Source organism: Phalacrocorax carbo, chromosome 5 (genome assembly GCF_963921805.1).
Source record: "Phalacrocorax carbo chromosome 5, bPhaCar2.1, whole genome shotgun sequence".
Lineage (NCBI taxonomy): Eukaryota > Metazoa > Chordata > Aves > Suliformes > Phalacrocoracidae > Phalacrocorax > Phalacrocorax carbo.
This window is the reverse complement of record NC_087517.1, coordinates 23,481,519-23,507,680: the sequence shown is the minus strand read 5'-3', so window position 1 is coordinate 23,507,680 and position 26,162 is coordinate 23,481,519. Positions and strand designations below refer to the sequence as shown.

General features: G+C 36.9%; 1 protein-coding gene across 5 annotated transcripts in view; it reads left to right on the top strand.

Annotated features, from left to right (window-relative positions):
- METTL8 (methyltransferase 8, tRNA N3-cytidine) overlaps positions 1–25,478 on the top strand; it is a 29,735-nt gene extending 4,257 nt beyond the window's left edge. For 3 of the 5 annotated variants that reach the window (XM_064451582.1, XM_064451580.1, XM_064451581.1), the window contains exons 3-12: positions 2,895–3,059; positions 7,399–7,490; positions 12,900–13,291; positions 13,828–13,877; positions 16,329–16,392; positions 16,725–16,864; positions 19,980–20,086; positions 20,184–20,249; positions 21,387–21,604; positions 25,191–25,478. In XM_064451582.1, coding sequence (XP_064307652.1) covers positions 2,895–3,059; positions 7,399–7,490; positions 12,900–13,291; positions 13,828–13,877; positions 16,329–16,392; positions 16,725–16,864; positions 19,980–20,086; positions 20,184–20,249; positions 21,387–21,565 — 1,255 coding nt within the window. In that variant the 3' untranslated portion in view covers positions 21,566–21,604; positions 25,191–25,478. Of the gene's footprint in view, positions 1–2,894; positions 3,060–7,398; positions 7,491–12,899; positions 13,292–13,827; positions 13,878–16,328; positions 16,393–16,724; positions 16,865–19,979; positions 20,087–20,183; positions 20,250–21,386; positions 21,605–22,020; positions 22,076–25,190 lie in introns of all 5 variants that reach the window. The other 2 variants (XR_010373008.1, XM_064451583.1) reach the window with 2 other exon arrangements.
- The last annotated feature ends 684 nt before the right edge of the window (positions 25,479–26,162 follow it).

Genomic DNA, 26,162 nt, shown 5'->3' with positions numbered 1-26,162 from the left:
TTAGTGCCAACATCAATTAGAAATTTATTATTTCAGGTCTAGCTAGCAGTTGATGTGTCTGCCTTCTGCATGCCCACCTTCAAAAAGCTGTACTAAAGGTGCTGTGTTAGATTGGGGAGGGGAGGAGTTTTAAGGCTGTTTTCTTAAAGTTTTTCAACTAAACTGAGGCCCTGATCTGTATTTGTAACAATGACAAAATTCTAAAGACTAAAAGGCAGTGAGTGCTCCACAGGGAAAAATGTCTTCCATATTGCTTTTCAGTGTGGTTACCAAGTGCATTGTTTCTTTAAAGTTTTTTTCCTGAAAAATAGTTATGGTGCCACAGAATATAGGCATTTTTGAATGTAATTCAGTTTTATGATGATATCCTTAAAGATGAAGGTTGAATTGCTTTGATTAATAATGAAACTTAAAGCCTTCCTGATCATGGCTCTGAACAAGGAAATTACTCCTAATTCTTTCAGACAACAATTCTTGCTGTCAAGGCTTCAGGGTATGATCATCTTCTCTGACAAAGGGTGTTTGCCTGTTTCATTAATTAAATCAGTTAGAGAAACAGTTGAGCAATGACTTGCTTCTGAAAATGTGATTTAGGCTATCAAGTCATTCAGATGCTTTTTGAACTTCTAGTAGCCAGATTGCCCATTAATCTCATGGTCTAGGGATCACTAACTCTCAGGGTTATGCATGCATGTCTCCAAGGAGTTCCTTCACATTAACACTGGATGCAGCAGCAGACTTCCCTCCCCCACCTACCTCACTCTGCTTGCATTTTCTTGATGTTTCAGAATTTATCAGCTAAAATTGTGCAATTATCACTCAAAGGATGACATTCTCATAAAAAGAGTTGCATCTCTGGATTTTACTGATGCAAGATCATCTTAGTCATCTGACTATAATTCCCATCTGTGCATCTTTTCATGTTCTTACTGAGATATTTAGAAAGCCAAGAAAAATTGTGACTAGGCTAGCAGCTGAATCATTGCATTTTATGTTGAACATCAATGCTGGCACAGGAAATGCAAGATACTAACTCAGGTCTTTTTGAATGGTTGAAGGAGGAAGAGGATTTGTAAACAGTTTGCAACGTAATCATGGAATCTTTATCCAGGCATTTTAGATCAGATTGTAGTTTGGGGTTTTGGGGGATTTTCTATTTGTTTTTGTTTTCAAGCACATTGCCTTTATGTAAATTACACATTTTGCAGAAATTGTCATAGTGTCTTAATTTTCATGTCTCATAATTATTATTTCATAATATCCCATATATAGTAATAATTATGCATGATGTTATGAAAAATGCGTACGTATTTTCAAAAACAAAGCATGAACTGTTTGTAGTAATTGCAGTATAAACTGGAATTGTTTTAGTTGCTGAGCCACATTAAATAAAAAAAAAGAGCCATAATAAACTTGTTAACGTTAGAAGAGGTTTTAATTTTTTAATAGGACTAAATGTTACATTTTCACTGTATGGTGATGCCCCATATCCTGGTAACATTACAGTCCCAGCAGCTAAAATCTGTCAGTGTTTTTGTTTGGCATTGACAGCCAAAAGGCAAACCCCATTTTATTTAATCTTTGACAAATAAAAAGAGATTTTAATCTTTTTTCCTTTTTTTTTTCCTGTAGGCTTAAAATGAATAAACAATGCCCTTTTTAAATCCTGACTCATTCAAAAGTACACCTTAAATGAGGAATTGTTCATTTAATTGAAGAGATTCCTTTGCCAGGCTTTGTACTGATGTGTACAAATTAATCTTCTTTTATTCAAAGTACAAGACTTGTGATCAAATAGTACTATTTTCCTCAAGATAAAAATCTTCATTTTGTAAACAATTTGCACAGAATGTTTTCTAATAATGTCTTGTGTCTGTTCTTTTGTAACTACATTTTGTATTTCCATTGCATTAAATTTGTACATGTGGTTTATACAGAAGAAGCACTCAAAAGAAAAAAAAAAAGGGGGGCTGGGGGGAAGGGCAGGAAAAAATAGGACTAAGAATACTTTTTAAAGTCATATGCAGAGCACTTGAAGGAAAAAACAACAAAGGCACATCAGGGTAAAAGTAGTAGGAGGGGTATTTCATTTTACTCATCTCCTAGAAAGCCTACATTAACGAGAATACGCAAAAAAAAACACCCCAAAACCCCAACAAGACAAAATGCTGGTACTAGCTGCACACACTTGTTATCTTTCATTTTTAATATTGTATGAAGAGATTCCAAGTAAAGTAAAATGCAGCAATGTAAGACAGAATTATAGATGTAATAGAAAAATCTCAAGCACCTTATAATTTGCATGAATAGAAATGTAACATTTATAACCATTTCAGAGAGGGCATTAAACAGGGATCAGGAGAATACATGGCAGAAATTTTGGAAGGCTTTCTGGTGCATAATGTTTACACTGTAAAAATGTAAAAATTCCCTAGCTAAAAGCGTAAAACTACAGTAACAGTTCTAGAATGAAATCTTTTGAAGGTGGTTACCTAGTGAGTGGGGTGAAAAATGTCAATCTCGGTGGCATTATGTACCCACTAGAACAAGTGGTTTCTTTACTGATCAGTTCTTGCTTGTCTTCTTAAAGGTACAGTGTCAAAGTTGGTTTACTGTTTTCCTTGTATTTCTTTTTATTCCCCTGCCTGATATGACTTTGAAATGATAACAAACAATTTGTCTTTCAATGGTTTCGTTCCAGTAGCCTACTTTGGGATTATTTGGACTTTCAGCACACTGAAGCGATGCTGCTGTTCTCTAAAAAGCATTTTAAATTAATGCTATAGTAAAAGATTGTTACTAAAGCTGATACTGGTGCTTGATTATTTCTCATGTAAGTGACATAAACAATTAAGTTACAGCAAAAGTGTAATTTGAGTTAATTGTGTTTTCAGGTCTCTGAACAAAATGAATTTCATTACAAGACTTTCTGCTTTATGTCTGAGGAAAAGTAAGACACCAAAGTCTTGCAATAGGCACCAAAGTAGTAGACGACCAGCTGTTCCACTTGGATCACGGATTTTAACTGATCCTTCTAAGGTTTTTGAGCATAACATGTGGTGAGATGTTTCTTCAATGTTCATTTTCATATATTTCTGTGTATTATGTACTAGGATGAACGATGTGTGTGTATATATAACAACGAACTGCCAGAATAGACATGTAAAGGTAGTGCTAGAGAAAACTTGAGATTGTCACAATTAACCTGACAGTTACGAGTTCTCAGTGACTTGTGGAAAAAGCTGCTGAGCAAGTAGTTAGTCATGGAATGAAAGGCAAAATATTGTTGTAGATCAGTAATGAATTAGGAGACTGAAAGTGTAGAGGTAGGATAGTTCATGTTATTTATAATGGCAGAAAGTTACTAGTTAGGTACAATAATGTTGCGTACTGAATTAGTGCTGTATTCTAAAACTGACACAACTTTGAAAGAAACATGTAAATTGCTTGTCTTCTAAAGGTATACTGAAGATGTTACAGATAGTTCAGCAGAGATTTCCAAACAGTGCACAATTGTCAAAAAAGTCAATTGAATCTTAATGTAAATAAGCAATATAGTAGCAGAGAAGGCATTAACATGTAAATGTTAACAAGGATGAGAATTGCTCTGAGTTGCAGCAGTACATCTCCATGTCTAAAAGGTATTTTTATGATTAATGGGGACTCAGAAAAGAGTGAGAAAGCTAGTCTACACAACGGGAAAACTGAGATTGAAAAGCCTAGGATTTTTGATCATGAAATGGAGATGAATACAAACCATTAAGTGATACAGGAAGTGTTAGAAGGATAGAAGAATATCTAAATCTATCTAGAAAGTAGAAGAAGGTCTACTTAAGATATTTGGAAGACTGGGATTTTTTATTCCTATAGTTCATAACTTAAGAACAAGGAATATTTGATGAAAAGAGAAGTGGAGTAATTAGAAGCTATACAAGAAATTATTTTCTACATAATTTTTAAATGTTTTTTAATTCTGCCACAAACCATTTCTGAGAGCAAGCATTTCGCAAAATTAGAAAAGGTACTGGGTGTGGCTAATGATAACCAATGGGTAACATAACATAGGAGTTATAGACAACAAGCTTCAGGGCTTAACCTTATTTCATAAAAGTAATCTGCAGTTCTTATACCTTCCTCAGAAGTGTCCCCTGCTGGCAACTGTCAGAGAAGTTATTGGACAGCCTTTTGTTCTGAAATGAAGCTCCCAACTTGCTGGTTTTTTTTGAAATTATTATTCTTTTTAGTAGTCCAGTTTATTTGTTAATTGGTCCATTTTGCTTTTTAATCTAAATTATTACGGAAGTTTCTCCAATAAAATTCTGATGAATAAAAAGGTCTTAAGAGAAGAATATGACACAGGAGATTGTCTTCTGGTTAATAAACTAGTATCTTCATTACTTTTTTAGTCTCTAAATTTGGGCTTAACTCATGAGGTAAGATATGCAACTGTCACCTATTACTATTTTCTACATTAGATGTCCCCAAGCCATGGTCCCCAACACATACTACCTTAAGGCCAAATCTGGAGTTATCTATATTTATGTAAGTTCCTTGGTCAAGGAAGCTGGAAGTTGGATGGTTATTGTGGTAAAAGAGTGTAAAGTTTATTTCTGTGTTTCATACATCTATATGCAGTGTAGTTCTTAAGCATCTTTCAGACTCAGTACCTCCTGCTAGGTGGAAAAATCCTTTACTTGTGTGAATGCTGATCCAAATGTAGGCTATAGAGTCAAAGGTACGAAAAGATTTTAAGAAAAAGGTGACCCTTTTTCTGTAATATTGTACCATGATGAAACTCAATTTTCTTTCATTTTTTAATTCCCTTTCCAAATAACTGATCATGGGTAGCCTCAGTTTTTCTTTGTAGCATTCACTGACAGTCTAATACAGAGTTACCAAACTATGATGCAGGTAGTTGGGCTGGATTGTAAAGAAGGAATTGAAAGGAACAGGGTTGTTCAGAAAGTGGATCTGCAGATGAATCAACAGGTGAAACTGAGTTGGAGCAGAGGTTGCATGGAAGTTGTGAAGGTCTTGATAAATCAAGAACCTGGCTATGAAGTGGGGGAGGTCCTCGGATCTGAAGCTCACTGAATCAGCAGGGTTCTCACTAGGGAGATAACGGGGATCAGGATGAGTGGTGGTTGAGCTAAATAGATCATGCAGGGTGATCATAAAAGATTCATCTTCCCCAGCATTGATATATGAGGATTTATGTCCTTTTGTTTTCCACTCATCATCTTTGGTACTTCATAAAGTGGCATCCTTCTTTTCTGCCTGTATGTGAATTGGCAGGGAGCCAAGAGCTGCTACTGTTGCTGCTGGGAATACTAAGCAAATCAAATTTGGGAACTAATGCTTTAGATATTTGGTGCGGTGCTTTTCTGTCATTTCAAGAGATGCTAAACATTGGAGCAGAAAATGTCTGCTTCTATTCAGGTTAGTAATTGGCATAGTTTTCACATGTTAGGGTTCAATTATCTCTGAAAACTATGCTCACAAACAAGTTAATGGAAAAGGGCTAAGTTGAATAAGCTGAGAAGAAAGTAGTATTGCTTGGTCTCGTGTCAGGCCTACTCATGTTAACAGTTCCTGGTGTGGTTAAAATGGATAGCTTCCTTTGTTGCTGTCAATGCTCAGCTTAAAACACTTCTGTATTTAAATACTTCTTCTGTGCTTAGAATTCTTCTGTGTTCCTGCCAGCTTGTATTGCTGAAGGAGCTGCTTCCTTTGAAGCATCCAAATTACATAAATAGTTTGCATAAGAATTATGCTATGTCCCCTCTTCTGCAGATTTTGAACTAGAAATGCTGTTGCAGTCCTGTTGTTTGGGGTCTTCCCTATAGAAATATCTAGGAAAAAGTCAAAAGCTTCAGCTTTATGGATTCCCAAGGAGGGACAAAAGAAAAAAAGTTTTTGATGAAGAGAGAGGACTTCAGGCACCTATAGTATTGTGTGTAGAGCCCTTAAAGTTGATCAGCTAAAGTTTACACGACAGCAAGTCATCTGTCAGAAGGTCTGACTATATATTTGTGCCATCTGAATAGTCCTTGGTTTGAGCTTGCTGGACTAGGCAAGGTCGAAAATGGTGATAGGAGTGAGGGAAGCAAGTCTTTCCGAGAGGATGGCTGCCTAGTAATGCTTTGGTCATTCAATTTATTCTACTACAGCACGTCTGTCAGAGCCTTGACACCGCACAGGAACATTTGGTATACGAACAAATACAGGAAGGGGAGAGGCAACCTGCTGTGGACAATAATGAGAAATATTTCAGTAGACATGCGGAAATCAAGTCTGAGGCAAGCAGACAAATACATACCAATTAGTCTCCCACAATTAACAAAAGAGGAACAGTGAAGGGCTAAGAATTAAATCACCTATATGTCACCAAGCATGGAACAGGAAGATGCTTGTTAGCTTTTAGAGACAATCAACTCTTTTCAAGTTGGCACCTTGTTCCTTTTCCCATAGTAGCCAATGGAATTTTAGTCATAGGCTTTCAGTTAATTGATTTCAGTAGGATTAGGATCTAATAGATTACTTGAACTATATTATCTAATTTAATCTGATTTCTAAAACTGTTCAGACTGGGCAATTTTAAAAGCTGATTTGCTTTTAAAAGCTGCCAGCGGAACATTTTTGGGCACTCCTCATTGTGGCCTGATTCAAACACAGAATCTGCAGGGAAGGCAGTTTAGTCATCAGGGTCAGATCTTGGCTTGGTTCTGTGACCGTTTAATGGATTAATATAATGTTTAGTGAACCACTTTACAGAAATATAGATACCTTAGACTTTGGAATAATTGCAGCACTGCTTGTCTTTTCTTAGGAATGTCTCATTCTTTTTTTCTTACGTTTCCTGCCTCTATTCCCCAAATAAGTAAAAATCCTATTCATCAATTCCACCTGTTCCCCTTGAATAGGTGGATTATGCTCCCTGTTTCAGGAACATTTGATTCCTTTGCTAAATTACCTTGGTTCCTCATCATAAACATTGGTAATGTGAGAAGTTTCTTGCATCAGGGTGTTTGTTGATAGGTCTATTATTATATCCAGCTAAACACAATTCTAATGGGACACTCAAAATACCTTCCTATAAACGCACTCAATTTACAAGATATATGTTAATCCTATTAAGAAAAAAAATGCATATTACTTCAGCCTCTTTGCAGTTGGAAGATTTTTCTTAATCACTTGAGTCTTACCTAACTAGTAATTGATTTTTATCTATTATACACTGAAACTTATTTTTTAACTGTCAGTCTCCTTGTGGTCATTTCCTTGCGTTCAAAAAGAAAATGTATTTGAGACAGCATAGTAATCTGCAACTGTTTTCCCTGGGAAAAAAGTTTATGGAAAATCCTATTTAAAGACTTGTTCTTCAATTGCCTTTTGCAGGGACCACATGCAGTGGTCACAAGAAGAAGAGGAGAATGCCAAGGAAAAAGCAGCAGAGAACTCACTGGTGAAAGTCCAATGGGAAGATCAGGGTAACAAATTCATAGTGGCTTAAAAATTCCTATTTATTAATGCTATTTATTAAAGCATTTAAAGATGCTTAAAATCCAGGAACACTCTTCTTATTTTTACATTATCTTGTCTAAATTTGTTGGTTGGTGTTTGTTGTTTTTTTTTTCCTTTGTTGCCTCTAAAGATTGTCTCAAAGTGTGTTTTTTCTAGCAGTTCAGTTACTTATTTGAGCAATTTTGCATGGTGGGGGGGGCAATAGGCTGTACATAAGGTACATCACTATGGTGCAGTTGCAAGTTCTGGCTCCTTTTGCAGTTCTTCAGAATAAAACTGCTTCTACACAGGACTGTTACTTCATTAAAGGGAATGAATTTGCAGCCAGCTAGGGTGCTGGGGATGAAAGTTGCTATGTAAAATATTCAAATGCTTTTTAATGATTTGTGGGCTGCTTAGAGAGCTAATGTTTGTACATTGCACCATATTTCAGTTATGTGCCATGAAAGTTGTACTGGTCCCAGCTTGCTGCTTTGGCCAGGCTGAGCTGGGAGTGCTTCAGGAAGCAGTGTGTGCACTTTGTGTGGAAGGTGTTCCAATACATGATTGCAAAGTCTGGTCTGTAAATGATTAAGGAATTTCATGCCTATCTTCAAAAGGGAAACTTAATGTAGTCTGTGTTTCTGAATAATGATAACTCTACGTTCAAACTGGCAAACTAAACCCTAGACTGAACTCTAGGGTAATTATGTATGTTAAAGCTGGAGTATCAACTTGATAGTAACATAGAAGCTGGATTCTTAATTTGTTCCTTTATTAGAAAGATATTCTGAAAACAATTACTTGGATGTTCTGAGCCTCAGTTTACTTAATGTGTCTTGAACCTGTCAAATTAGATAGTGTCATTATGATCCTGTGCTCAGTTTCATTGATGTAACTAGGGCACATGTTGGAGTTTATTTGAATTACCTGTGAATGTGTCTCTGATTGTGTGTCCTTTATCACTTTGAATGCTCTGGGATTGTCATCCTGCCCTTCCCTGTTACCTCTCGCATTCTTTATCTAAATACAGGAGTACAATGTTTGTTTTTAAAAAATGACATCTAATACTTTCATTTGGTTTGTATAAAAAGTGGAAAAGTAAGCTCATAATAGAAAAGTAAGCTGTGAACCATGTGGCTCATGGAACCTTTAATTCTTCATCTACAGTCATTAGAACTTAGTTTGTGCTGGTGAGAAATGGAATAATCAGGCATTTGTCTGTTACCAAGAAACACAAGAATCCAAGGATATTTCCTATGAATGCCCCTCTGTTTAGAACTTGAATAGGTGAGCATTGCTGATAGTATTCCTTCAGAAAGCTTCAGCTTTATTCTGCAAGTGGAAGCACATTTTGGCCTATTTGTGTAAACAATGAACTAGACCAAAGCTAATGAGCAGGTTATTTTGGGGCCTTGGAAACTACAATAAGGGGAAAAAGACAAGACAGGTTTCAACAATACTATTATATCACTAAAATAGAATAGTTCTGGTGAGCCTCATTAAAACAAGAGAAGTTAAACTGAATGAACTAATGCACTACCTTTAGGAATTTGATTTACTTATTAGCATGTACAGTTTCTTCTCAGGCATGCCTGCTGGTGTTGAAGGATTCTGTTAAGGGGAAAAATCAGTTGACTAAGTAAGGGATTTTTTTGTCTCAGAAAGTTATGTTTATTAGTTTTGTCATTTTTATATGCCTTGGAAAATTTAGTTGTCAGGCTACTTAAATATACAAAATGAAACAGAAAATTGCTAGTAGTTCTGCATGCCACTGTTACACAGTGGTGCAGGAGTGAGAGTGAAAGAATGGAAAGTGTTCTTTCACTTGAACCTATGTAATACCATACTAATACAATTTAAAAGGCTGACTTCAGCCATTGCTTTCCTTCAATTCTGAAATCTGGCAAACCTGATGGGAATTTAAGTAGAAGGGTTCTGAGCAGACTTGTAAAAAAGTAGTGACTATAATGAGGGGTAATAATGTTTTAAGAACATTTTGAGTAGGTTTGCTGTTTGTATATGGAAGCTGAGCAATCCATGAATGTGCAACTTGCACTATTGGAATCTGGTATATATGACCTCAATCAACCCTGCACTTACATTATAAAACAAGTCTGTACAATTGCTCTGCATGGCTGGGTCTTGTCCTTTAATAATGCAATTGGATATATTAAATGTTAAATTTTAAAAATTATGCAGATTTCTGGGACAAGGCATTCTGCCACCTCCTTGCCACTTCCCACTGCCTGTCTGTGCCTCTAATGATAATTCTCAGCCCCCTTATCTCTGAAAAGCTGTAGCGATTAAGGAAATAGTATGTTAAGATTTAAATGAGAGTAGTAGGAGAAATGCGACATGTATTTACTCTGTGCATTTATATTAAAAGAATTAACGGGTCCGTGTGAGTAGGGACAAAATAAAAAAGGTAACACATTATATGTTGTGCACTTAGCAAGAGACGTCATAGAATTATAGAATAGTTTAGGTTGGAAAAGACCTTAAAGATCATCAGGTCCAACCATTAACCCAGCACTGCCAAGTCCACCACTAAATCATGTCCCTAAGTGCCACGTCTACACTTGTTTTAAATATCTCCAGGGATGGCGTCTCAACCACTTCCCTGGGCAGCCTCTTCCAATGCTTGACAACCCTTTTGGTGAAGAAATTTTTCCTACACTTCAATCTAAAACTCCCCTGGCACAACTTCAGGCCGTTTCCTCTTGTCCTACCATTAGTAACTTGGGGGAAGAGACCAACACCCGCCTCTCTGCAACCTCCTTTCAGGTAGTTTTAGAGGCCAATAAAGTCTCCCCTCAGCCTCCTTTTCTCCAGGCTAACCAACCCCAGCTCCCTCAGCCACTCCTCATAAGACCTGTGCTCCAGACCCTTCACCAGCTTTGTTGCCCTTCTCTGGACACGCTCCAGCACCTCAATGTCTTTCTTGTAGTGAGGAGCCCAAAACTGAAGACAGTATTCAAGGTGTGGCCTCACCAGTGCCTAGTACAGGGGCACGATCACTTCCCTACTCCTGCTGGCCACACTATTCCTGATACAAGCCAGGATGCTGTTGGCCTTCTTGGCCGCCTGGGCACACTGCCGGCTCACGTTCATAGTAGAAAGTTGTATACCTTTCTTAACGAGATACTCCACCATAACTCTTGTCTCAAATGGGTTAAGAAGAAACAGTTCTGTAAATGCTCTGGGAATGAGGGGGAAAAACACAAAAAAGATTTGGTTTGGTACTTTGGAGGGATGAGGAAGTGAAAACCATCAACAAAAGAGACTTTGAAAAAGCTGTAATTCTTATCTTTTTATCAGCCTTCCTTTGAATGGGTTAGCTGCAGTCCAGTGGCTAGCACTATTAGTGGTAGCGAGAAGGAGAAAAGATCTTGTTCTAGTGCTGAGAAAGAACAGGTTACAAAGTACCTCCATAGAGTACATAAATGACTAGGAAAGCAGAAAAGAGAATATTTACTTTTTTGAAAAGGGAGGTGGGAAAAGAGAAAAGTCAAATAATTATTTTCAGTTCCTGGAAAAATACTGGAAGAGATAATCCAGAGCTTGCAGACACTGGCTTTGGAAGAACAAAGGAGATGAATACTGGCCAACAAATATTTTTTCAAGAATAAATCATGTAAAATCAAGCTAATTTCCTTCTGGGAGAAGGTTATAAGCCCTGGGGATAAGGAAAACACAGCAGACATCCTGAAATTTATCCTTAGTCAGGCTTCTGACTTGCTTTACTTGACATTTTCATAAGCAAGTTAGGCAAGCGAGAGCTAATGAAACTGCTTTTGGGTGAATGAATGCCTAGAGAGATTCTTTCAGAACTGAAGGCTGTGCTGGGCAGAGAAGTGTTTTGTTCCATGTCCAGTTCTGCTTGGTATTTTCATTAGTGACCTCAGGAAATGGGAGACTTGATGATATTAAGTGATGTTTCAAGTATGGTGAAGGACAGGATTAGGATTCAGAAGGATCTGGACAAATGGTGGAAAAAAAGGATCTGAAAGATATAAATTTGCTAAAAATAAATGCAGAATACTTTGCTTAGGAACAATTCCTTGAAAAAAATCCTAGGTTCTGGAACAATTGGCTAGGTAGTCATTTTGCAGAAGATCTGAGGGTTGTGGTGAATCACTAGCTGAATCAGCAGTGTCATGCTGTTGCAAAATGGCAATCTGGGAGTTGTAAACAGGATTACAGCCTGTAAGCCTCGTAAAATATTCCTTTTGCTCTGTGTTGATAATGCCTTTACCAGAGTACAGCACCAAAAAGTAGTAAATCAATTGGAGAGAATTTGGAGAAGAAAAATTGAACTGATCAGAAGTCTAAAAATAGTGACTTCTGTGGAAAAAAGAAGAGAGTTAGGTTGAGGCAATCTTGAAAAGAGATTGTTTATAGGAGACATAGTAAAGGCTTCAACTTTGTAAATAGGTGTTGGAGAGAGAAGTAAGTAATCTTCACTTTATCTGCTTGGTTAATGGTACAAGAATTACTGGACTTAAATTGCAATAAGGAAATTTCAGGTTAGGTAGTGGGAAAGGTTTCTAACTGTAGAGATGGTGAAGGACTGTAATATTACTGAAGAAGGCTGTCAAACCTATATGAAAGGTGGTATTTTTAGAACAAGTTGGACAACTTTCTGTGGAGAAGGGATATGAATTCCCTGACTGGGTGAAATCCCTTCCAGTCCTATTCTTTGATATTCTAACATTCAGTTAGAATGTTTTGTGAATTAAAAGTTAACACAAAGGTCTATTGTAAGATTCTCTGAAGTGTTTTGAAAGTAAGAAAGCCACTATGTTGCTTCTGACTGTATTCTGACTGTCAAAACTGCATTGTTCAATGGTTTAGAGCGAATTACTGTCTATTGGCTATGCAGTAGCAGTTATCACTCCAGTTCACAGAATTGGATTTCTAATTGATGGGGTTTTTGAGAGGTGACTAGCTACCAACAAATTTGCAATTGTTCAGATTTTCATAAATCATTAAATTAATTTCAGTTTAGTATTTCTTCAATAGGAAAAACATGGAGAACGTTTAATTGAAAAGATGCATTGCTTTTATAATTTGAGACATGAAAGCTTGTCTAAGAAACTTACAATTGCCTATTTTGGGGATGTTGTTCTACTATGTCACTACATTAAAAAAAGTGATGCAGAAAGCCTGACTACTCCATCCTAAGTGACATAAAATCTAATTAAACCCTCATGGGAGTTATTTTGAGCACAGATTAAGGTAAGACCCAAAATCCATATGTTTTCATTTAAATGTGTATGATGTGGGAAACTATGGATTTTTAAACTGTAAATTTGGGATCTAAATTCCATGTTACTTCACAGTATTTTGTAGCTAAACTTATATTCACCAAGTTTTTTTTATTTTGATTTCAGATAAATATGAGAGAGAAGCCAGTAAATATTGGAATGAATTTTACAAAACTCATAAAAATAACTTTTTCAAGGATCGCAATTGGCTGTTTCTGGAGTTTCCAGAAATTCTTCCAGAAAAAAGGAGAGAAGAGTTGAAAACAGAAGCAAGATCTTCAGAATGCACAAAAATAAATAGTGCCGACAGGTTTTCGCACAAAAACGAAGTGTTTGAGGAAGGGGAAAAATATTGGAAGAAAAATGATGGAGGTGGTTCTACTTCTGTACAAGGACATGTATATAATAAAAATGAAGCAAAATCTCTTACTGACAATCCTCAGGTTAAAAACTGTGGAGAAGAACTTGGCGGACTGGAATCCTTCCCTGGTAGCGATGCCACTTACAGAATATTAGAGGTAATGCACTGCAAATGATCTACCCATCATATAGAACTCCACTTAGTTGCTCAAAAGCCTGATAAAGGCACTTAGTAAGTATCAAGAAAGTAAACATTTAGAATTTGACATACTGCATTCATTTATGGCAGAAACTTTCAGAGAACCCTAGGATCTGGGCTTTGTTTTCCCTTTAAAGTTTCTCCCAGATCAGAATTTAGGGCTAGATTGTCAGATTCCTTTTTCACTGGAAGCTGGGTTTCCTGTTTCCTAAGGAAAGTTATGTCTTAAAGTGCTTTGTTCTTGAAGTGCAAGTACTTGATGCAGTCTTGCCAAATGGTGAAATTGGACAATATTGCATTTTCGTATGCAGTTTGAGAGATGGATTCTCTCCTAACTTAGAACGAAATTAGGAGAAATGAGATCACAGAAGTGATTTGAGAATTGTGGTGCGAGTCTAATGGGTGCTACCTACCAACTAATTTAAGACAAAAATAAAAAAATGAGAGTTTTATTTGCTCATTTATTTTAACTTTTTGTTTCTCTTCTGATTTTAGGTTGGTTGTGGTGCTGGAAACAGTGTCTTTCCTATTTTGAAAGTTCTATGGTATGTAGTCCTGGATTTTCAAATAGGAAAGTTCTATTCTAACCTTCCTCATTTTCCTCAAATGTAGGTTCTAGACCAGTGCTGCAGGAAGTGTTGTGTGGACTGTTCTGCAGCCCTGAAATTCTGATAGCTTGCAGACCACAGATAATGTTGATAGAATCAGTACAAGATACTCCTCATATTGGTCAACCCTTGTCTTGGGGGAACCATATTTGCGGACAAGGTTTGTCTTCAGGTGCATTCAAACTGATAACCTTGTAGTTAATCTCAGGTGGGTAAAATATTCTCTTGTCTTATATGTCACTGTAAAGCTACCAGATATCTCTTCAAAAGGCTAAAATCAGAGACAGTAGATAATGGCATGTGATCTACTGGTAAGAAGTTGTATTATTTCTGAATTCAGCTGCTACATGTTGTCACATTGCTTCAGGTTTTAGTGTCAAGGAAGGCACAAGTCCTGTATTGCATTACTTAATTCCTTGAAACATCTTAATCCACTTAGTTTCTGGTTTTAGAAAAAGCTGTTACGAGAGCATGTCCTGCCTTTCATGTAGGCAGGAAGGTTTTATTGGAAAGGCTGTGTATGTATCAAGGGTTGAAAGAGATTTCTTGTTATTCATGCCTCCAAGAGCTTGACTATGGCACAGTTTATTATTCTATAAATGGATTCTGATTGCGAGCATCACCGCTATACAAAGATACTCCATTTTAAAGATACGGAAACAGAGCAGGAGGAATCAAGTGATGCACCAGGGTCTTATGTGAAATCTATTAGTGTTAGCAATGCATCTTCATCCCACAACAAATACTTTGCTTAAGACAGCATGTAGTGAAAGGGGAGCCCTGTTTCATATGAAACAGGGAAAGTAATGCTATATAGGGAAAAGATACCATGTGGCTGTATTAAAAAGATGAGACAAACTTTTGTGTTTTCCTTACAGGTGACATTAGTCATAAGTTGGCATTTCTGATAATTAAGAACCCACTCATTAGGTATTTTTCCTGGAGATTGCTATTCTTATGCAAATCCTTCAGTCAATCACATTACACATTTATCTTGTATACAACCTGATGGAAACATCTCTTATCTCTTAGCAGGCCTTTATAGTACAGTTGGCTTTACTCTGAATTTAATAATATAAAAATTGCCTTTTGTATGCATATAAAAAGAAGCTAGTGTCAAGTATGAGTGTACACTGCTACAAAAAAAATTTCCACTTAGGTTTGTAACTTTTAAACCACTTCCCCCTGCCCCCCTTAAATTTTAAGTTACTGCTTGTTAATACAATGCATTATGAAATCACCATCCAGATCAAGCTGTGTCTTAATTTTAAGTTGACTTTCTACATAGCTCCTATTCTGCTCTGAAAAAATTGAAATAACATCCTAACAAGTCAATTAGGTAATCAGCTTAATCTTTCCCAACTGACTGGCTGGGTCCAAAGCCTGACTACTTGTCTTCATCCATGATAAATAACTAAACTCATCAACTCTTATTGTGGGCACAGAGCTGATAAAAGTTTTGCTCAGCAACAAGGATGGAATATATTTTGGTCCATAAGGGTTCTCTTCTTGAGCCCTCAAAGAGAGGTCACTGACTCAGCTGTGTATAGTGTGAGGTCCTGTAGGCACTGCCAGAGTTTCTTGATTCCCTTTCTAAAGAAACCATCTGTCCAAAATCTTGAATATTTTTAAAGAGAGACTAATTGATCATGAGTTGACCATGACGTCAGCCCTCAGTAGGTTTTGAGGGGCTTGCTCAGTTTCTCTTGAATTATTTTTTTGGACATAAAAAAAAATTCTTCCTAGAGTTACTAGTATCTGATCAATGGTATGAAGAAATTTCTAGCTGGCTTAGTCTTGGATGGGAAAGGAAGGGAAAACAGTGCTACAGGAAATTCTTATTCAACTTGGCTTACAAAACAAAGGGGATAATGGAAGGAAACAACCAATACTGCTTAATCTAATCAAAAGCACAGCAAGGTGGCACATGGGAAGCCGAACCTCTACAGAACCTTTGCAACACCCCACCCCTGCCCATATCGTATTGCTAGTCAAACTGCATGCATGGGCTAATGACAGAGACTTAAAGCAGTGCTTCTGTAAGAAAACGTGACCTATTAATGTGCATTTATGTAATACAACACCAGGACATTGTCATCAATCCTGACAGCCCTCTGTGACCTTCTTTCTTTTCCTTTTCACTTCCTCCCTGACAAGGCTATAATTCTCCTTTTTATACTAACTGCCTGTTGGTATTCTTATGAATTTGTCTGCCCTATTGGTTCATTACAACCTATGTGGCTTTCCATGTGCTAGACATCAATAAGGCATGCTCGATCAAACCTGTGGAGAACCCCAAAGGGCCCTCTGTAGTTCCTCGAACACTGATGTAGACTTTAATCTTTTACAATAATAATTTTTCAACTGATGTTGGTTTTGTTTTCCTAGCAATACACCTGGAACCTTTCTGTACTGTTGTGATTTTGCTTCAGGAGCAGTGGAGCTGGTAAAGGTAATTCATATGCTCACTTTAGAGTACCTTGTAAGCCTGTAATTCAGGAGGCTGCCAGGAAGCCATCTTCATGAAAAAGAATGTGATAGCTTTGACAACTTTTAACTGAAGTTTTCAACATTCCAAAGAACAAAGTCTTACTCTATGCAGAGAGGAATGAATACCATCAGTGAGCTTGCTTCTCAGCTTGAGTAAGATACCAGACAGAATAGGCTTTTATATGAGATATTTTACAATGCTGAATAATTGAAGAAAAAAAGTTTCTTGAGTCACAGTAAACGTATTAACTACTACTGTTCTCTCTGTGCCTCTTTTCATCTTTTTCTTGACAGTCACATTCGTCCTACAATTCAGCCTGGTGTTCTGCCTTTGTTCATGATGTGTGTGATGATGCTTTACCCTATCCTTTTCCAGACGAGATCCTGGATGTCATTCTCCTTGTCTTTGTGCTCTCTACTATTCATCCTGACAGGTAAATGAAGACTAAAGGGCAAAGCAAATCGGTTAAGTCTCTTTTATCACTGGAGGTTTTCAAGAATAGCAACAGAAGATGATGAATCTTTAATTTATTATTTAGTAAGCTACAATATATATAAAACAAGGTATTTTTAATGCTGTTTCCCATTTTCAGGCTTCAAGACAAAAGCTGGTCAGGCTAGTTCATTAGTGAGCTTCCTGTCTCCATCAAAATAGGAGTGTATTGTAATTAAATACATCCCAATTAAAAGTGACAGTGATTCAAGAAAATTACAAATTAAAAAAAAAGAGTGTTGGTCTTCTAGAAGGAAGTTATTTTTAGTGATCAAAACCAAATATTCATGATTTAACACCTTACAATACGTTGATAAAGACTTAGGTTGCTGATTTAGCCACATGCAAGTGCTTACACACAGGTCTTTTAAACCAAAATGTATTCAGAATTTTGTAACTTGTTTGGATTAATAAAACCGGATGTAATTTTCATGCATAGCATTATGTTGAGTGCTCTTAGCCTTGTTACTAATGCCTCTCAGCATCTAATGAACCAAACTTTGACTGTTAAGGCTGGCTGATTGTGAAAATACCCTTTTTCTAATGGGAAAAATGCAAAAGAGGGCAGGTAAGTTTAAATCCTTGACTCTTCCTTTAACTAGAACATCTGAAGGCAAATACATGCAGTATGTGTGGTAATACATCTATTACTTTAAGAATGTCATTAAAGTGGGCTTGGCAAACAAAACAGTATTTGACAAAGTCTGAGAACTCTTTCCCTGCCTAAGTTATTAATGGTTAGCTTTACAGAAAATTCTTTCCCATGTAGGATATTGCTCCTTCCTGTTTGCTCAGAGATGAGCACATGAGTCATGCAAAGACTGGGCCCAGATTTCAAAAACAATTCAAGCAGTAGATTTCAGATCTCTCTAACTGCAGTGATGCTGCCAGGAAGAATTGGACAATTGAGATGCATTAATTGAATCGCTTTGCCTATAGAAGCAGGAATCATATGATCTGTCAGAATTTCTGTGGACCTTTTCCTATTAGTCATTTGAGAGTGTGTTTGTATTTTTCTTTTTCTCCCCATGTCAGCATCTAATGGCTGACATGGATGGTTTTGTGTGTGTGTGTGTGTATACACACATAAAGATTTCTGTGTAATTATCCCACTTTCCAAAGATTTATTAATCATTACTGTCATCTTGTAGAATTAAAATGACTTCATAGAAGGCAACTGTAATCCAGATTCATCTTGCTCAGTATACATTTTTTTCTGGTAACTTTGAAAGTGGGAAATGAAAAAGAAAACCGAGAGAATGATGATGCAGAATTTGTGTACTTTGGAGACCTGGAAAATATACATGAGAGGCACATTTGTATTCAGCACAATTGTTACTTAGTGATTTCTCTTCCAGCTGTTCTGTTTAGTTTTTGATAATTGCTACTCTTGTACCCCATTTTTAACACACTTCAATTCTGCTAGAAGGCCCCTCTAAAAGTTGGTTGCAGAATTTGAAAGGTATTAAACTTTCTTCAAGCTATATAATAAATGTGCTCTAGTCCTATGGGATGAGATTTCTCAAAGCACTTTCACTTTTCATGCATTTACACTTGTTTTTTTTCTATGTGCACAAAACTTATATTTATATAGGCTAAGTCTGTAATTCTGTGCAGAACTGCCTGTCTTGAACGGTCTCTTATTCTTAGGTGGTGCTGCCTTTTCTGCTGTGGCAGTACTCTTGGTTGCCTGTGTTGAGCATGAACAAATAGGACAAGTTTTAAAGCACTTGGTTTCCTCTAAGGGAATTCTGTGCTTAAAAAGTGTTGCTGCTTTTTGTTCTTGTTTGTTTGGAGATAACATATGATTTTCTGTGGAACCATCCCCTAATTCTGTCCCTTAAAAATCAAGGTAAGATGCCTGCACTGCTGTTGCATAAGGACCAAGTTGCATTAGTGCTTAAGTTCTGACATTCTTGGGGCAAGGGGGTAAGGCCACCTGAGAGACAGGGATGGTATAAGGATGTTGTCTTGGTACACAATAATGATATGCTGATTTTGTATAGTTAAGCAGGACTTAATCTTATTTAACTCTTTTCAGATACAGCACTCTGCCTTTCCTTTCCATTAATTTTGCATTAACCCTGGCTCCACATCTTCTACACGGTTGTCTGCTTCCCTGTGGGAAGAAGGGTTGAATTAGGCAAGTGGACTTTTCTACCTTGCAGCCTGCCAGGTGCAGCCTGTCTTTTGTGATCTTTCATGAATGTGGAAAATATGAGTCCTTGTGTTTATTCTGATAGAGTGAGGCAAACCCAAGCCATTGATGATTAGTAATGTCTTTTGCAGAGTAATGCAAATGTATTTATAAGAAGCTCCAAGGTAAGGTTAAAAAGTGAGAATAAAGATGCTCTGGTCTAGTGAAGGGAAAAGAATACTGTATATGATACTTATTCCTACCATACATAGAGCAGGCTGGTGTAATTCTGATAAGGAAGAGCTGATGTTAGATACCCCAAGATTCACAAACTTGTTAGAATTTTGGAGGATGCAGGCTTTCCTCCTCTCACTAGCAATATCTCCAGATAGAGTTCTGCCAGATTCCTCTCCTGAGGTACTACTCAGATTCTTTCCATCTTCAACCATCGAGTGTGGAGATACCGGTTTTGTGTGTATGATCAGTACCTCCATAAAGAAATTGCGTAAGTTTTTGTCTGCCTTACATGCCTTTGATTTTGCTATGTACAGCAAGAAGGCTCAGTCTAGCTCGCCAATGCACATAGCTAACTGTTCATTCATTGTCTGTCATATATCTGCCTGACCCTTATGACCCAAATACTCAAAAACTGTGTTTTAAGCTATTTTTGAGATTCTCTTGAAGTGAAGGAAGAGGGCTCCTTTTCTCTTTCCAGTTTGTATTCTCTTACAGCTCCTTTTAAATTTTTGGTTTACAGGTGTTCTGTGAAGAGTTTTTCCTGTTCACTAGTGCCTGGCCTTTTTATAATAAATATAGATGCATCTTCTCACTGTAGTTTTAGAAATCTATGTATATTCCAAGCATCTAGAAAAAGCAGTTATGTTTGCAAATTTCACCAGTATCCCATCTATTTTCTAAGGATGCAAGGGGTTGTAAATAGGTTGGCTAAACTACTGAAACCTGGAGGAATGTTGTTATTTCGAGACTATGGAAGATATGATACAGCTCAACTTCGTTTTAAAAAAGGTAATTCCTAAATGCTTTTCTAGTTCACTGTTCATTTTAACTCTTTTTGAAAAAAAAAAGTGATGTGTCATTTTTAATTACTGCTCTAATTTCTTAGGTCATTGCTTGTCAGAAAATTTTTATGTACGAGGCGATGGAACCAGAGTATATTTCTTTACCAAAGGTATGAAATGGTAGTTTTATAGAAAGGGTCTCTCAAGGTGATTTGGGTTATAAAAGATTATCTTAGAACAGAAATTTAAAGAAGGCTTTACTGGCCTTTTTTTTTAGTTCACTGCCTTTACAAAGCCCAAAACTAACTGTTTTAAGAAAATAATTCCCCTTATGTGTATACTTGTTGCATCTGAGGTCCTGCAAGATTGCTTGCAGGCATCACTGGAAATTTCTCTTTGTCTAAGCTTCTTGTGTCTAATGGTATGCTCAAATTCTGTTATTTAGAGATATACTTGGTTTCTTTCTTAAAATTGAGATAAACATGCTTGGAAGGACAGTTGGTAGCAGCACTCTGGTATTTTGTTCTGCTGTGTTGGTGAATCTGAGCTGTGAGGCTGCTCTTTCTGCAGGAGCTAAACTTAAAATCCTCATTATGGATACTATTGCTCTTTGCCTGTCCACTCACTTGGTTCTGTTGGCAGTCAGCTTAGGTTGCTATATTTTAGCCCAGCTACTGGAAATTGTGAAAGTGAGCATCACAATACTTTTTTTTTTTTCTTTTTACCCTCTGCAACCTAAACTGTAAGCAAGAGATGGGTCAGGGTTTATCCCAGTCCAGGTCATTTTAGAAGTGAGAAGGAAGGTCTGGGACATGTATGGGAAATCACTTGAATTCAAAGAGCCTTCTCAGTTTTTAAGTGTCTTGTTTTGTGCTAATTCATGACAAAGAAGCTTAGAGTTTTCCAGTGGTGACTGACAAGGAGATCACGATGCTGGCATAAATGTGTGGATTGTCATTTCACAGTGAAATAGCTTTATCTCGATAACATGTGAACAGTGACCAAATGGCATGCATTTGTTTTCCTGAACTCTTGAATACTAAATGCTCCGAAGAAAGGGGATCTATGAATGTCATGAGTAATAACCAATGTGGTTTGGGCCTCAACATAGCATTTTTTTTACTGTAATATGAATAAAGAGCAGTGAAAACTAATTTCTAACAAAAGGCTTCTTACAGGCAGTTTACTTTATCTTTCAAATCACAAACCAGATTTACTTCCATCTTTGGGTGGACTGCAGGTTGTTCATTACTACATTCTACAAATGTCTCTTTTTCATTACAATAATTCTTCATATGAGGAAATAGGTGAGGTGTGGAACATGTTCAACTTGGCTGGATTAACTGAAGTACAGAATTTAGTTGATCGGCGACTACAAGTAAACAGGAAGAAAAAAGTGAAAATGCAGCGAGTTTGGATACAAAGCAAGTTCCAAAAACCATTGCTGCTATCTCTGAATAACCCTGAAGAAACAACAGAAAGATAGATAATGTACCATGAATGCCAGAAACTGAAGCAAATTTGAGTACGTATATTTCCTGTAAACCTTGTGTTAGCCACTGAAAAGGAGAACTATATTGAACTGAAAATCTTTCCCTGATTTTTTTTTTTTTTTTGGTAAATGTATGTGTGTGGAAATTATCTGGAAAAAAAAGGCATTTCTGACTTCTGCTTTATATTCAAAAAAAGGGTATGCATTAATCTAGTCATAACTGTGACCAGACAATATTTTCCTTGAATATGAATAGTCAATAAGTATAAGCATTCTTGTTCCTGTTGAAATTGACAGTATGTAAAAGTTTTAGACTGAAGCATAATTGTTTCAGAGATTTGGAGAAACAGAGTATCTGTTCTCAGTATCACTACAAGCTGTGCTGTGTTAATTTCTGAGTCATGTCTCTTTTAATCACTGTGTGTCTTGCAACTGTATTTCTTCTTTAGGGGGAAATTTCTTAGTGCATAAACAATGAAGACAAAATCTCTTTCTGATTTGCATGTAAGTTATTTCATACTAACTGCATGTGGTACGCATAGGTATCAGATTAGTCAGTGATTAGCATCCTCCAGCATGACTGACTTATTCCTCTGAAGTCTCCACTTTCCATCTACATGTTCATCAGAAACATGCCAACCTCAAGTTTCTGTAACAGCTTTAGTGACACGTACATTATATTTAAAGTGCCATAGGTTGTAACTGAACATCATGTAGAAAAGAATTACCAAAATGCCAAAACACTGTTGAAACCAAATAGTTAATATTTGCCTGGATAAATACATGCATTATTTTTATGATACATCAGATACACTGGAGGGAGGATCAAAAAGAGTATTCCAGAGTACATTTTATTAATATTGTTATGGGGTAATGTAATCACACTACACTAGTGATTTACATGGCAGCTGAGATATCCGTGTTGTTTAGAGAGAGGTTGCTTTCTTAGGGCTTGAGTCTTAAAAAATAAAAGAAACTATGTTTTTGTATTGACCCTGTGGAGACACAGTAAAAGGAGAGTACCACACTAGTACATCGAGTGCTTTTAAGGAGAAAAGCAAAACGCAAACACTGTTTTTATATGCAGACCATGATACTGAGGCTGTTGAGCTAGTATTTAAAGATGCCACTTTAGCTAATTATATGCAATTTTACAATCACCTAGCCACAAGGAGGAGAGGACAAGAAACAGGTGAATGAATAAAATAAATATTGTACTTCAACAAGGATATAGAATGCATGTAATCTATAACATCCATGCAGTTTTGAGTGCCATTACTATAGTGACATTCTCAAAGTCTCTTTTCTTGCTTTCGTTTTAGTCTGAAGGGTAAGCATGTCACAGCTGACAACCCATTTTTTTGCAAGTTGATAGCTGCTAAGCTAAGTAGAACTGATTGTCTTCTAGAAAAAAGTAAATTATCTAAGTTTAGATGCTAAGTATGTTCATCCCCTTTGACAAGACGAGGGACCTGCTTAATTTCCATAAACCCAGATCTGTTTCAAGAATGAGGTGCAATAAGGGGTTGTCCTGCTTTTGGCTGAGGTAGAGTTAATTTTCCTCCTAGTAGCTGGTATAGTGCTGTGTTTTGGATTTAACCTGAGAATAATGTGATAACACACTGACGTTTTAGTTGTTGCTGAGCAGTGCTTATATGAAGTCAAGGACTTCACAGCTTCCTGTGCTCTGCCAGCAAGGAGGTACACAAGAAACTGGGAGGGGACACAGCCAGGACAGCTGACCCAAACTGGCCAAAGGGATATTCCATACCATATGATGTCATGCTCAGCATATAAACTCAGGGAGAGTTGACTGGGGGGCAGCGATCGCTGCTCGGGGACTGGTTGGGCATCGGTCAGTGGGTGGTGACTAGTTGCATCACTTGTTTTTTCCCGGGTTTGTTTCTCTTTGTTGTTTTCCTTGTCATTACAACAGCAACAATAATAAGAGTTATCATTATTGTTATTTCAGTCACTATACTGTTCTTATCTCAACCCATGAGTTTTCTTACTTGTGCCCTTCTGATTCTTTCCTCAATCCCACCGGGGGAAGAGGAGGGTGAGTGAGTGGCTGTGTGGTGCTTGGTTGCTGACTGGGGTTAAGCCACAACAGGGGTCTTTGAAGGTTGGATCTGATCCTGCATTTCTCGTGTATTCTAAACTCCCATTACAGTAAGATACTGTTTTATGAATTAAGTGGCTTAGGAAGCTTTGGTTAGCAATGGCATTAAAACTTTTGTGGTATAAATCAAAGGTTAAAACCTAGCAGTGTTTCTTCAAGCCCAAAGTCTTAAGAGACTGTAGCATCTGCATGGGAAATGTAAATGAATATCTGCTTGTATTTTAATTAGTTTTCTACCCTGTGCTATTAATTGTGACTTCTAAGTATGCCTAGCTCTTAGTAGAGTACAAAGCATTTTCAGTTGTAGAATTTTCCAGGGGGGTGATGGCGATGATAAGCTCTTGAGCATCAAGCAGTCTTATTCATGTGTGTGATGTAGATTTTCCATGGGTAGAGGCTAATGAAATGTTTGCTTTGGCTCTCACACTGATATGTTGATTCTGGCAAGATTATAATATGGTATGTTGCTAGTTTAACAAAAATGTGACATCAGAAGAAACCAAACCCTGAATTCTTGTACGGTCTTGAGCAAAATTGGCTGTTTCTCTTCCACACCTTGCAGTGTAGGTATTGGCTGCCTCTTTTCAAATAATGGTGCCTGTTTTAGAAGTAATAAGGTCCGGTACCGTTAGTAAGTGTAGAATATCCACTGTAAAGTGAACTGTAACTAGTCTGAACTATCAATAAGACTGATAGAAGGGGAAATAGACAAAGACATCGTTCCTGATAAGAACTTATGAGTCTGAATAGGACTTTCTGTCTTTTGGCTTCACAGCATTTCAGTTTTCAGAAACCTTAATCAAGGGCATGTTTTTAAAATACTTTAAAATTATCTGTATTAGTTGGGAAAAATAATATAATATTGGCAAAAGAATGGCAAATAAAACTACTGAAATGAAAGAAAAGAGACACACACAACAGTATAGGAAATGCTGTTTAAAATGGCTTAGTGTTAATTAATTTCTGGGGTAAAGAAAAATTAGGATATTGCAAATGAAGTGTGCCCCATATAGAAAAAGGCTGTAAGTTTCACTTTTGAAATCTGAGCTTACTTCTTTAATCAGATATGTACCTGAAATCTCTAATGATATAAATTTATAGATGTCACATTATATATACACCAAAAATTTTAATTGTTAATGGCAATTTTTTTGGGGGGGGTCAGCATAACTTCCTATGCTGGTAAAACAGACTTGTGAATGTATACAAGTGGCAGTCAGAGAAAGATAATCTTCTTAGAATTGAGCTTTGTCTTCATTGGCTTTGGCTTGCTCTGTCAATAGTGCGTACTTTTTGCCCATCTCCACTGGTATTGCATTACATTTATGTAATGGGATACATGAGAATGGTACTTACTGGTTTAGACCTTGCTTAGTTTTTAAGCAAGTGTAAGACATCTATAAAGTAAAGAAAGTGACCAGCCTTTTTTTACTACGCTAATTCTGATGTATCCAGTCAATAACAATTAACTCATATAAAAAAATTGTTTTTTTCCAGCAAAGCCAAGGCAGGTGCTTGTGCTGTATCTACAAATCCACTGCATCTGAAGAGGACAACCAAAATGCAGGACAGACAGGGAGACTGCAGGAACTCTAATGACACTAGGGAAAAGTTTCTTGTGTTGGAAACGACTGTTTCTGTTTTGTCTTGTGCTTGTCCTTTGCTTGCGACTTGGCTAACCTGCAGATTCTGCTGTTTAATAATGACTAAGAATTTGTAACAAACTGTCCTGAAATTTGTATGAAACACCAGTGGAAATCACTTAACATAAATTTTGCAACTTCATTTTGTTTTGTGGTGTGATCTTTATTCACTGCTCTAGTGTGCTCTTTGATCTGTTGACATATGCCTCATTTCCCCTTTTTTTCCTGAGCACAGTAGACAATTAAGCAGTTTCCACAGGAGCTATGTACACAAACATTTGCAGTAAAGTTTGCTGGCTGGGTTATTTCTAGGACTGAAGCAGGAGAGTTTTATTTTCTTCTGTAAAGAAAAGATTGATTTTTCTTTTTGTGTGAATGCAATGAATTTCATAGATGCTAAATTAATATAGTGGTATTGGCTGTATTTTTAAATTATTTTAAGCCAAATATACCTTAGGGTATGCTGTTTGTAATGGCAGTGGTAATAGTAGGCAGTTCATACATAAACCATTTCTTCATAAATCATCATCATAATGGGTGGTTGAACAACCTTGGAAATAAACAATATATACATATTATAAAAATCATAAATATTGCTATTGTTAATAGGCAAAGTGACCTGTATTATCAGTATCTGTAAACATCTGTGATGCTGTGATTCTGTGAATCTCTCCATGTTTGGAACAAAGTTTGGACATGGCGGTTTTTTTACATCAGTTACGCACCAGTTGCCCTCCTCTTGAGAATCAGCCAGAAATTGGACAAGTCTAAGTCTGCTAAATGCAATTACAGTTAATATATAGACAGTAAGAACTACATGGGTTGC